Source organism: Erinaceus europaeus, chromosome 20 (genome assembly GCF_950295315.1).
Source record: "Erinaceus europaeus chromosome 20, mEriEur2.1, whole genome shotgun sequence".
Taxonomy (NCBI): domain Eukaryota; kingdom Metazoa; phylum Chordata; class Mammalia; order Eulipotyphla; family Erinaceidae; genus Erinaceus; species Erinaceus europaeus.
The window spans coordinates 58384398-58396859 of NC_080181.1; the positions used below are offsets into that span (position 1 = coordinate 58384398).

Sequence of the window (12462 nt, forward strand, 5' to 3'; positions counted from 1 at the left end):
TGTGTTCATTCCCCCCCCCCCCAACCCATGGTCTTGCTCCTTGAGGGTCTGCAAGTCTGGGGGGATGTCTTTGAGACCCCTCCCAGCAGATAGGAGGCCTGGGTTTTTCCTGATGGGTTTATAAAAATGCGTGTTAGCGCACACCTGTGAGGAAAAGTCAAGCAAACTGGGTTCCTGAGTCTGCAACATAGCACTTGGTTAAGAAGAAAGAATTGGGGCTTGGTGGTGGCACACCTGGTTGAGTGCACATGTTACAATGCTCAAGGACCCGGGTTTGAGCCCCTGGTCCCCACCTGCAGGGGATTAAGCTTTGCAAGTGGTGAAGCAGGGCTGCAGGTGTCTCTCTTTTTCCCCTTTCCATCTTGATTTCTGGCTGTCTCTATCCAATAAATACAGATTTTAAAAACCGCTTTTAAGAAAAGGAAGGGAGAACTGCATTTGGAGAGGGTTCAGCAGAGGGCTCTGGCATTGCATGGCCGAGGATCATGCCTGCACCCTTTGCCTGTGATACACCCTCCTGTGAAGTAACTGCATTTTGAGCCTCTCCATGGTTGTTGCTGGGGCTTGGAGCCAGCACTACAAATCCACTGCTCCTGGTGGCCATTTTCCCCATTTTTTTGGACAGGACAGAGGGAAGTTGAGAAAGGAGGGGGAGGCAGGGAGAGAGACACATGCAGTCCCCCCTGCTCCCCCCCCCCACCCGCAGGTGGAGAGCTGGGGCTTGAACCTGGGTCCTTGCACTTTGTACCATGTGTTCTTAACTGGATGTGCCACTGCTTGGTTCCGGTAAGTGCATCTCAAAAGGGAAGGGCAAGCTTCCCGGTTCCCTGCCCTCCATCCTGGAAGGAGCGCTTTTCAGAAAAACAATACAGTGGAGAAAGTAGTTCTCACCCTGGGCCAGCAGCTTGGCTGAGGAGCCCAGCAGGCCAGTGTGTGCTGTGCACCACTGTCCCCAAGTCCCCCCAGCTCTGAGCACCCTGGGTCTCCCCATCAGGTGGCATGTACTGTTTCTTCCCAGCTTGGCTCCCCCAGCCCGGCAGGGGCATAGTGACGCTCCACTTTCTGCCTCTTTCCTGGTGCACCAGGTGTTGGCCTCGTGCTGAAAATAGAGGGCTGGCTCACAGCCATCCCTGTGTTCCCAGCACTAAGCAGGGCAGCGGGGAGCCTGCAGGGTTCCAGGAATAGGTGGCCTGGTTCTTGCAGTGATGCCCTGGGGCCTGAGGGCTTCCAGCACGCCTGCTCCCTCCCTCCTTGGCACTGTCCATGCATGGTCTGCATGTCTGCATTGCATGCAGCCGCCCTGGTTATGTAATACGGGGTCAAAACTGTTAACATCTGACAGAGCAAGTGAATGGGCTGAACGTTTTTTTTTTTTCTTTATAGTAGTGATTATTACTTTTTTCTTTAACTTTATTTGATAGGACAGAGAGAAATCGAGAGGGAGGGGGACAGAGGAGAGAGACACCTGCAGCCCTGTTTCACTGCTTGTGAAGTGGAGAAGGGGTCTTGGACCCAGGTCCTTGTGCAGGGTAATACGTGCACCTAGTCAGATGCACCACTGCCCGACCCCCCAAAACAGGCTTTCAAACCCAAGACAGGATTCACGAGAAAAGCCCAGCTCTGTCCTGCGGTTGAGAGGGGTGCTTGCTCTGGGTGAAGTTAGGAGTTAGGAAAGAACACCTGTGTGTGTGCCCCTATTCCCTATTCCCTCTCCATGCTTGCCCTGCAGCTTTCCCCCCTGCTAGTTATTTAGGGTCATTTTTCTCAAAAATTAATAAATCCCTAAGGAGTTCAGAGCTCTAGAGCACCTGTTACTGCTGAGTGGTTATTTTACCAGCCTTTATTTTATTTTAACATATTATTTTTAAATATTTACTTACTTATTTAAAATATTAATTATTTTAATATCTATTTAAAAAATAGTAGTTTTAAATATTTATTTAAAACTATTTTAATATTGTTTACTATTTATTTTAATATTTATTTAATATTTAATATTTTTTAGTATTTATTTACTTTTGTTGCCCTTGTTTTATTGTTATTGATGTTGTCATTGTTGGATAGGACAGAGAGAAATGGAGAGAGGAGGGGAAGGAAGATGGGGAAAGACAGACACCTGCAGACCTGCTTCACCGCCTGGGAAGCGACTCCCCTGCAGGTGAGGAGCCGGGGGCTCGAACCGGGATCCTTACTCTGGTCCTTGTGCTTTGCGCCACCTGTGCTTAACCTGCTGCGCTACTGCCCGACTCCCACTTTTATTTTTTATTTATTTATTTATTTTTAAATATTTATTTTATTTATTCCCTTTTGTTGCCTTTGTTGTTTTATTGTTGTAGTTATTATTGTTGTTGTCGTTGTTGGATAGGACAGAGAGAAATGGAGAGAGGAGGGGAAGACAGAGAGGAGGAGAGAAAGATAGACACCTGCAGACCTGCTTCACCGCCTGGGAAGCGACTCCCCTGCAGGTGGGGAGCCGGGGGCTCGAACCGGGATACTCACGCCGGTCCTTGTGCTTTGCGCCACCTGCGCTTAACCCGCTGCACTACGGCCTGACTCCCTTTTATTATTTTTTTTTAAACTTTAAAGCTGTCGTGGAGATCTCAGATACCTGGCATCGTGAAGTGGCTCAATTTCCCAGAAACGCATGCTTTTCAGAATGGCTGAGACTGGTGATGTGGCCTGGCGTGGGGTCTCAGTGCTGTCAGGGCCCTTGGTGGGGCTGGGGGCTGGGGACTGTGGGTCTGTAGTGGGCAGGGAGAGAGCAGGAGACCAGGGTGCCCTGCCTCACCTTGGGGAGACCTCAGGAACACTCAGAATCCCTGCTCTGCCTTGGGGAGACCTCAGGGAGACTGGGGTCCCCTGCCTCACATTGTGGAGACCTCAGGGAGACAGGGGACCCTCCCCCACATTGTGGGGACCTCAGGGAGACAGGGGACCCTGCCCCACATTGTGGGGACCTCAGGGAGACTGGGAACCCCTGGCCAGGGCCACGTAGGCACTGAGTGCTGGATGTTAAGGCTGCCTGTGTCAGCCTCCCACTTCCTGAGCTGCAGCTGGGACCTCTTGTGGGAGGTGAGCAGTCTCATTGAGTCTGGGAGGCCTGAGGAGGGAGGGGCTCTGGGGCTGAAGCTGGCAGCTGCCTTGAAATGCCCTCCTTCCTTACCCTGTGTAAGGATGGTGTCCCTAGGGAGAACAGGAGTAGGCCAGGGGACAGTGACCACAGCCAGGAAGGGAGGTGGAGTCCCAGGCCACCTGGGACTCCAGGTGGAGTCCTGCCTGGACGGGGCTCAGGGCTTAGAGCTCAGGGACTCAAGACTCAGGCTCAGGAGCTCAAGGCTTAGGGGCTTAGGGATCAAAGGGTTTAGGAACTCGGGCCTCAGGTCTTGGACTCAAGGGCTCAGGGCTTGGGGGCTTGGGGGTTCAGGACTTGGGGTTAGGGCTCAGGGCTCTGGGACTCAGGACTTGGGATTCTCTGTCTTGGGACTCGGGTTCAGGGGCTCAGGGCTCAGAATCCGCAGCCAGTGGCTCCTCTTCTAGGGGGGTGGGAAGGAAGAGGGGCCTTTACCCCACCGCCCTTGTCTTAACTGAACTGGACAGGGAGCATGGCTTCAGCAAAGCTGCTTGTCCCCACAGGGTGGGAAGAGGGGGTGTGCCCACTTCCCAAGTGTCTAGGAAAGGGGGTGTGGCTTCCTCCCTGCAGGAAATGGAGCTCAGGAATGGGGGTGGGGTGGATAGGTGGGGACTTAACTGCAGGTCGTGTGTGTGTGTGTGTGTGTGTGTGTGTGTGTGTGTGTGTGTCCGTCCCATGGTGGGGTGGATGGGTGGGGACTTATCTGTAGGTCGTGTGTGTGTGTGTGTGTCCGTCCCATGGAGGAGTAGATGGGTGGGGACTTATCTGTAGGTCGTGTGTGTGTGTGTGTGTGTGTGTGTGTGTGTGTGTCCGTCCGTCCGTCCCATGGAGGAGTAGATGGGTGGGGACTTATCTGTAGGCCGTGTGTGTGTGTGTGTGTGTGTGTGTGTGTGTGTGTGTGTGTGTTTGTGTGTGTGTGTGTCTGTCCGTCCCATGGAGGAGTAGATGGGCGGGGACTTATCTGTAGGCTGTGTGTGTGTGTGTGTGTGTGTGTGTGTGTATGTGTCTCCCTTGGCACCCAGCCCTCCCAGGCCAGTGACATGGGGCCTGACCCCCCAGGCACAGTTCAGGCCCAGACTCCTGAGGAGGGAGGTCCCCCAGCAGGAAGGGAGCCCCACCCTGCAGCTGCCGGGAAGTGGGGGAAGCAGGGACAGCCAGCCAGCCCAGAGTGACCTCATGGCTCCTCGCAGCAGGGTATTGTCCCCACCCACGGAGCCCGAAGCCCCCTCCCGGCTTCCACTAGACTTTCCTCCGACAAGCCGCTTCCTTCCCTCTGATCATTGGTTTCCTAGGGTTTTCACTCAGTCAAAGCCAGACGGCTTCTAGACTTGCTTCAAGAGTTTATTTTGGGCGGGGTAGCTACCATAAAGGTTATACAAAGAGACTCTCATGCCTGAGGCTCTGAAGTCCCAAGTTCAATCTGCTGTAACACCATCAGTGCTCTGGTAAAAATAATGTAAATAAATAAAAAAATAAAAGTTTATTTCTATGAAAGAACAAGAAAAGCCAGGGCATTGCTCAGCTTGGGGCCACTGGGCACTCAGATGGGCAGATCCCGAGCTTGGCGGCCAGCTGGCCAGCTTGTGGGTTCTGAAGAGACCTCATGTCCAGTGGGGGAGTCCTGGAGGGGACCCCTGCTCCATAGGTGTGTCCTGGGGGTATGACACTTGGCCCAGTGTGGGCATCTTGGGAGCGTGACTCCTGGCACAGTGGTGGTGTCCTGGGGACACCTTGGTCCAGTGGGGGGTGTCTTGGGGACACCTTGGTCCAGTGGGGAGTGTCCTGGGGACACCTTGGTCCAGTGGGGGGTGTCTTGGGGGACCTTGGTCCAATGCAGGTTCGTGGGGGTCCAGCGTGATGCCGAGCACTTGGGCAGAGGCCGGGAGGAGGGGTGAGGCGCAGTGCAGGAAGCCAGAGTGTCAGGTGCTGCTAGCCAGGCCGCCCAGTCTGGTGCCCAGCTCTCCCCACGAACAGTGCCGTGCTGTGCAGTAGTCTCCCCTTTGACCGCCCCTCCCAGGTGCTGCCTCCAGGCTGGCCGCCCCCAGGTGCTGGGCCGAGGCGGAGTGCCCCCAGGTGCTGCGCGCCCCCAGGTGCTGCCCGCGCGGTCCCGGCCTCTGTCCTGCGAGCAAATACCAGGCCTGAGCGGCGCCTACAGTTCCGCGGGCGACCGCCGGGGGCGCGCCTGCACCGGCTCCCAATGGCCACGCGGGGTTCTCGCTAGTGGCCGCGCCGCGCTCCCGCCCATTGGCCACGCTGGGTTCTCGCCCATTGGCTGCGCTCGCGTCTGGCGGCCGCACCGGGCTCCCATTGGCCGAGCCGTCGTCATGGCGACAGGGACTCTTCCGGCGGCGGCGATGGCGCGGAGCTCCTACGGCCCGGGAGTCCGGATGGGCAACTGGAACGAGGACGTGTTCCTGGAGGAGGTGGGCGACTGGGCAGTCCCTGCAGACGGCGAACATCCGCCCCGAGCAGCCCCGGCCCGACTGGGGGCTGCCCACCCCACAGCACCCACCCCGGGGCTGCCCTCCTGCACCGGTGATCCCGCACCCCGGGGCTGCCCTCCTGCACCGGTGACCCCGCACCCCGGGGCTGCCCGCCTGCACCGGTGATCCCGCACCCCGGGGCTGCCCTCCTGCACCGGTGACCCCGCACCCCGGGGCTGCCCTCCTGCACCGGTGATCCCGCACCCCGGGGCTGCCCTCCTGCACCGGTGACCCCCACCCCGGGGCGGCCCGTCTGCACCGGTGACCCCCACCCCGGGGCTGCCCGCCTGCACCGGTGATCCCGCACCCCGGGGCTGCCCTCCTGCACCGGTGATCCCGCACCCCGGGGCTGCCCTCCTGCACCGGTGACCCCCACCCCGGGGCTGCACGCCTGCACCGGTGATCCCCACCCCGGGGCTGCCCGCCTGCACCGGTGACCCCCACCCCAGGGTGGCCCTCCTGCACCGGTGACCCCCACCCCGGGGCGGCCCGTCTGCACCGGTGACCCCCACCCCAGGGGCTACCCTCACCTCCAGTGACCCCCACCCCGGGGCGGCCCGTCTGCACCGGTGACCCCCACCCCGGGGGCTACCCTCACCTCCAGTGACCCCCACCCCGGGGGCTGCCCACCCCTCCAGCGACCCCCCACAGCTGGGGAGTGTTGTAAAGCAAAAGTTACAGCAGGGTCTCTGCCTTCAGGCCGCATAGACCTGGGGAAGTTAGTGGCAAGGAGACCTTTTATTATTATTACTATTTTCCCTCAGAGCCCTGCTCAGCTCTGGCTTACGGTAGTGTAGGGGACTGAAGCTGGGACTTTGCAGCCTCAGGCCTGAGAGTCTCTTTGCAGAACCATTATGACCCCACCTCAGTGACCCCACACCCACAGTCTCAGACGCCATCCAGCTGCTGGGGGTGGGAGGTCAGCATGTGTCTCCACCCCAGAGAGGCCCCAGCAGGGTAGTGGCCCCTGGAGCTGCTCTTGGCTGTGCCTGCACGGGCATTTCTGGGTGGCGTTTTTTTCTTTGAGTCTTTCCATTATATTTTATGTTATTTTCATTTTATTTTATTTTTAGGACAGAGAGAAATTGAGAGGGGGAGGAGAGAGAAACATTCCCCCGCAGCCCTGCTTCATGGCTCGTGAAGCTTCCCCCCTGCATGTGGGGCCCGCGGGCTTGAACCTGGGACCTCATACGTGCAGATGTGTGCGCGCCCCCTCTGCCAGGAGCCCCACCACCTGGCCCTGGTCTGTTGAGCCTCCGGCGTGAAGGTCGTTGCGTGACCGCCATGCTGTTTCCCTGTCTCCTTTGCGCTGTTTCCATCTGTCCCCGAGGACCTGAGTACCAGGTCCTGTGGCCCGCGGCCTCGCCACCTCTCCCCCGCTGGCCGCTCCTGATCAGAGTGGCCACGGTGTGATGGGCCCTCCCTCTACCAGGAGCGGATGCGGGACTTTCTGGACCGGCGAGAGCGGGGCCAGCTGCTCATCCAGCACAGCCGGTGGCTGCAGGAGAGCCTCCTGACAAAGGTGCCCCCGTCCTCGGCCCTGCCCTGGGGTCCTGGGCGCCTGGTGGCCTGAAAGGGGCTGCATGGGCAGTCGCCTCAGAAGGGTGTCCTCATGGGCTGTCCTCCCTCCTGGGGGCATCCTGCTTGCAGAAAGGGGGTGCACTGGGGGGCAGTGATCCGGGGGACCCTCAGGCTGTCCTCCATCTGTGAGCGGCCGGGCGGCGGTCTCTGTCCACTGCAGATGCAGCTCTCCGTGTCCGAGGACGGTTACGTCCACTTTGGGGACAGCGTGATGCTGGTGAACCTCGATGCCCGGGACCAGCAGCCAGGCGAGTGGCTGGCCGGGGACCTGAGCCTGAGTGTGACACCGGACGCCCTGCAGGCCCACCTGGGCGGCCAGCTGGAGCTGCCCTGCGGCCTGAGTGCGGCCCCCACCCGGACCCCACTGGGCAGAAACACCTTCCTGGTGCTCGGGTGAGGCCCCGCTCGCCACTGCCCTCCAGGGGCACTGTCCAGCCCTCGTGGCCTGCACCTGGGGGGGCAGTGCTGAGCAGAGGTAGCCTGACCCCCTCCCCCGCAACGTCCCCTCAGCCCTGTGTACAGATATGGGCAGGCCCAGTGCCCGGCACCCAGGACCAGGGCTGTGTGGTCCATGGGTGCCTAGGCCGGGGTGCTGTGTCCAGCAGCGGTGGGGTGGGGTAGACAGTGTGGCCGTGGGGTGGGGGCGTCTCCCACTGGCTTGGCCCCGCTGGGCACACCCTCGCTTCCGGAGGTGCCCCTGACTCCCATGCCATGTCCACCCAGCGCAGGCTCGGAGGCGGCTGGCCAGGTCCTGCGCTATGGCCAGCACTTCTGCCTGGGTACGAGCGGAGGGTTCAAGGACAAGCTGGTGAGTCCCCTGGCTGGTCTGTGTGGCGGGGGTGGGGGCGGTGGCTGGGAGGGGGCCCTCATCCCTGCATTCCTGCTGTGGGCCCTGCCTGCCCCTTCCTCCGTGTCTGCCCTGCCACTGTGTCTGATCAGACTGGCCAGCAGCTCCAGCCCCTCCTTCCCAGGCTGCTTGGATGAATGTCCGTATGTCCTGCAGGGGCTGGGCTGTGTGTCCGTTCTGGGTGCCCTCAGTGGCACTGACTCTGGCCTCTCTGTGAGCACATGGCGTCTCTGAGCCCCCTCCTGGCTGCGACCTGTAGCGGCAACCCCTGTGGCCCTGTGCCTGCCCTCCCCCTCCTGGGCCCTCGCCCTCCCTGATGGCAACTTTCAGGACGTGTGTCTGTGACCGGCGGCTGAGCTCCCATCTCCTCACGGCCCCTCTCCTCAGCTCAGTCCTGCTCCTGGCCTGTGGGGTGTTCTCACAGGATCCAGCCAGAGCGGCCGTGTAGACAGGTCCTGACACTGCCCTGCTTCCCAGGAGGGGGTGTGATGTGTGATTCGTGACAGACGCTATGTAGTGAGACTTGCTGTGAGAGTGGTGTCTAGTACAGACAGGACTGTGCTGCCCAGTCCTTGTGTGACCACTGCTGCCTGAACCGCTCGGCCCCCCATGGCCTGTCCTCCCATGTCCTCTGTCCCCCGAGACCCTGTCCCCTCCATGCCCCTCGTGACCCGTGATCCGTGACCCCCGTCCCCTGTGCCTGCAGCTGTTCCTGAGCAGTGACCACCGATCCCTGAACCGCTCGGCCCCGCTGTCCTGGCTGCAGGCCGTGGCCCTGACAGACGAGCGTTCCTTCCTCAGCTGCTGGCAGGCCGCCTGCCCTGACCCGCAGCTGCGCCTGGAGTATGAGGGCCTGCCCGTCCCGGTGAGCACAGAGGGACTGAGCGCTCAGCACCAGAGGGCCCTGCTGTGGTCCCTGCGAGGGGCCTGCTGACTGACCACTCACCCCTCTCAGGCCAGCACGTGCCTGCTGCTCACCCACAGCCACACCAACCGTGGGCTGGCTGTGCACCGGCACCTGACGCTGAGGTCAGCAGGCTGAACAGTGCCCAGGGGGACAGGCTGTAGGGGGAGGGGGACAGGCCGCAGGGAGAGGGGGACAGGCTGCAGGGGGACTGGGGACAGGCTGCAGGGGGACTGGGGACAGGCTGCAGGGGGACTGGGGACAGGCTGCAGGGGGACTGGGGACAGGCTGCAGGGGGACTGGGGACAGGCTGCAGGGGTCTGGGGACAGGCTGCAGGGGGACTGGGGACAGGCTGCAGGGGGACTGGGGACAGGCTGCAGGGGGACTGGGGACAGGCTGCAGGGGGACTGGGGACAGGCTGCAGGGGGACTGGGGACAGGCTGCAGGGGGACTGGGGACAGGCTGCAGGGGGACTGGGGACAGGCTGCAGGGGGACTGGGGACAGGCTGCAGGGGGACTGGGGACAGGCTGCAGGGGGACTGGGGACAGGTTGCAGGGGGACTGGGGACAGGCTGCAGGGAGAGGGGGACAGGCTGCAGGGGGACTGGGGACAGGCTGCAGGGGTATGGGGACAGGCTGCAGGGGGACTGGGGACAGACTTCAGGGGGACTGGGGGCAGACTGCAGGGAGGACAGAGGGACAGACTGCAGGGGGTGGGGACAGGCTGGAATCCCCTCATGGTTGGCCTATCCCGCAGGACCTACTTCGGGAGGGAGGCGGAGGTGGCCGCCCACACCCACCTGGACTCACACCGGGTTGAGCAGCCACAGAACCACTGGCTGCTGGTGACAGGTAGCCCCCGACCTGGCCTGGCCACCATGCTGGATGTGTCCCCCCCACCCTTGCCCACAGCTGCAGCCCAGGGGCAGTGAGGTCACGGGGACGCTATGGACAGGAGCACTGAGGTGAGAGCAAGGTGGCTGCAGCTGGAGGGACAGCTTGCCCTGACCTGTGCCCAGCCAACTTCCTGTCCCTGCCTGGGAGGGGGACTGGGGAGGACAGTGTCCCCTGGCCCCTGCATGTCCCCTAAGAGCAGCATCCTCTGTGTGACCCCTGAGTATCCCCTGTGTGCCCCCTGCATGTCCCCTGAGAGCAGTGTCCTCTACATGTCCCCTGCATGTCCCCTGAGAGCAGTGCCCTCTACGTGTCCCCTGCATGTCCCTGAGAGCAGCGCCCTCTGCATATCCCCTGAGTATCCCGTGTGCTCCCTGTGTGTCCCCCATGTGTTCCCTGCATGTTCTCTGAGAGTAGCACCCTCTGCATGTCCCCTGAGTATCCTGTGTGTCCCCTGAGAGCAGCGCCCTCTGCACATCTCCTGAGTATCCCGTGTGCCCCCTGCGTGTCCCCCATGTGTTCCCTGCGTGTCCCCTGAGAGCAGCACCCTCTGCATGTCCCCTGAGTATCCTGTGTGCCCCTGTGTGTCCCCTGAGAGCAGCGCCCTCTGCATATCTCCTGAGTATCCTGTGTGCCCCCTGCGTGTCCCCCACGTGTTCCCTGCGTGTCCCCTGAGAGCAGCGTCTTCTGCATATCCCCTGAGTATCCTGTGTGCCCCCTGCGTGTCCCCCATGTGTTCTCTGCGTGTCCCCTGAGAGCAGCGCCCTCTGTGTGTCCCCTGAGTATCCCGTGTGCCCCCTGCGTGTCCTCCTGTGTTCCCTGCGTGTCACCTGAGAGCAGCACCCTCTGCATGTCCCCTGAGTATCCTGTGTGCCCCTGCGTGTCCCCTGAGAGCAGCGCCCTCTGCATATCCCCTGAGTATCCTGTGTGCCCCCTGCATGTCCCCCATGTGTTCCCTGCGTGTCACCTGAGAGCAGCACCCTCTGCATGTCCCCTGAGTATCCTGTGTGTCCCCTGCGTGTCCCCTGAGAGCAGTGCCCTCTGCATATCCCCTGAGTATCCTGTGTGCCCCCTGCGTGTCCCCCATATGTTCCCTGTGTGTCCCCTGAGAGCAGCGCCCTCTGTGTGTCCCCTGAGTATCCTGTGTGCCCCCTGCGTGTCCTCCATGTGTTCCCTGCATGTCCCCTGAGAGCAGTGCCCTCTGTGTGTCCCCTGAGTATCCTGTGTGCTCCCTGCGTGTCCCCCATGTGTTCCCTGCGTGTCCACTGAGAGCAGTGCCCTCTGCGTGTCCCTTGAGTATCCTGTGTGCTCCCTGTGTGTCCCCCATGTGTTCCCTGCATGTCCCTGAGAGCAGCACCCTCTACGTGTCCCCTGAGTATCCTGTGTGCCCCCTGCGTGTCCCCCATGTGTTCCCTGCATGTCCCCTGAGAGCAGTGCCCTCTGTGTGTCCCCTGAGTATCCTGTGTGCCCCCTGCGTGTCCCCCATATGTTCCCTGCATGTCCCCTGAGAGCAGTGCCCTCTGCGTGTCCCCTGAGTATCCTGTGTGTCCCCTGCGTGTCCCCCATGTGCCCCCTGCATGTCCCCTGAGAGCAGTGCCCTCTGCGTGTCCCCTGAGTATCCCGTGTGCCTCCATGTGTCCCCCATGTGTTCCCTGCGTGTCCCCTGAGAGCAGCACCCTCTGTATGTCCCCTGAGTATCCCGTGTGCTCCTGTGTGTCCCCCATGTGTCCCCGTGTGTCCCTGGAGCTCTGATGTCTGTCCTTCCCTGTGCAGCTGCCTTCCCTCTCCACCTGCCCTGCTCCTGGCTGAAGACACTCTTCTCGTGCACCCCATCCTGCAGCTGAGCTGAGGCCAGGTGCTCCTGGGAATAAATACACTCCTTCCACAAGGTGTCCCTCTGTCTGTCTGTGTTGAGCCTGTGGGTGTCGCCATCTATCTGTCTGTCTGTGTGTGCTGGGCCTCTCGTGACAGGTGGCCCTTGAGGGACCTGCAGTGTCCAGAGCGACCAGCAGGTGGGGTGCTGACCGCTCCTGCCTCAAGGGCAGCCTTGTCCAGTTCCAGACCTGCCTTGGGGTGTGGACGGGGCTTCCCTGCAAGCAGACTGGGGCAGGACCTGCTCAGGTGACCCCTGTCCCGGCCTTGGGGTCTGAACCTGCAGCCGTGGGCCCCTGGGATGGTCAGCCCAGGCTGGGAGCTGTATTGTGTGTATGTCCCTGTGTGTCCCTAGTGTCCTGCTGCCCCAGTGCTTGGTCCTCTCATCTGTCACTGAGCTCTCACATAAAGAAGCCCCATCACTGTCACCTCTGCCCTTGGCAGCAGGAGGGATGGGCCTGGCAGTGGGCAGTGGGAGCAGGAGGGATGGGCCTGGCAGTGGGCGGTGGGAGCAGGAGGGATGGGCCTGGCAGTGGGCGGTGGGCAGTGGGAGCAGGAGGGATGGGCCTGGCAGTGGGCGGTGGGCAGTGGGAGCAGGAGGGATGGGCCTGGCAGTGGGCGGTGGGAGCAGGAGGGATGGGCCTGGCAGTGGGCGGTGGGAGCAGGAGGGATGGGCCTGGCAGTGGGCGGTGGGCAGTGGGAGCAGGAGGGATGGGCCTGGCAGTGGGCAGTGGGAGCAGGAGGGATGGG

General features: G+C 61.4%; 1 protein-coding gene across 3 annotated transcripts; it reads left to right on the plus strand.

Annotated features, from left to right (window-relative positions):
- Positions 1-5425: 5425 nt before the first annotated feature.
- Positions 5426-11728, plus strand: CFAP161 (cilia and flagella associated protein 161). Of its 3 annotated transcripts, none has more exons than XM_007521638.3 (8): positions 5426-5553; positions 7046-7135; positions 7355-7587; positions 7918-8002; positions 8748-8906; positions 8997-9070; positions 9704-9911; positions 11614-11728. In XM_007521638.3, the coding sequence occupies exons 1-7, from the start codon at positions 5455-5457 to the stop codon at positions 9876-9878; spliced, it is 915 nt and encodes a 304-aa protein (XP_007521700.2). In that variant the 5' UTR covers positions 5426-5454; the 3' UTR covers positions 9879-9911; positions 11614-11728. The 3 variants fall into 3 exon arrangements, with proteins under 3 accessions (XP_007521700.2, XP_060035593.1, XP_060035592.1); XM_060179609.1 differs by lacking the exon at positions 5426-5553 and adding an exon at positions 6575-6957; XM_060179610.1 differs by lacking the exon at positions 7918-8002 and having other exon boundaries at positions 8843-8906.
- Positions 11729-12462: the final 734 nt, after the last annotated feature.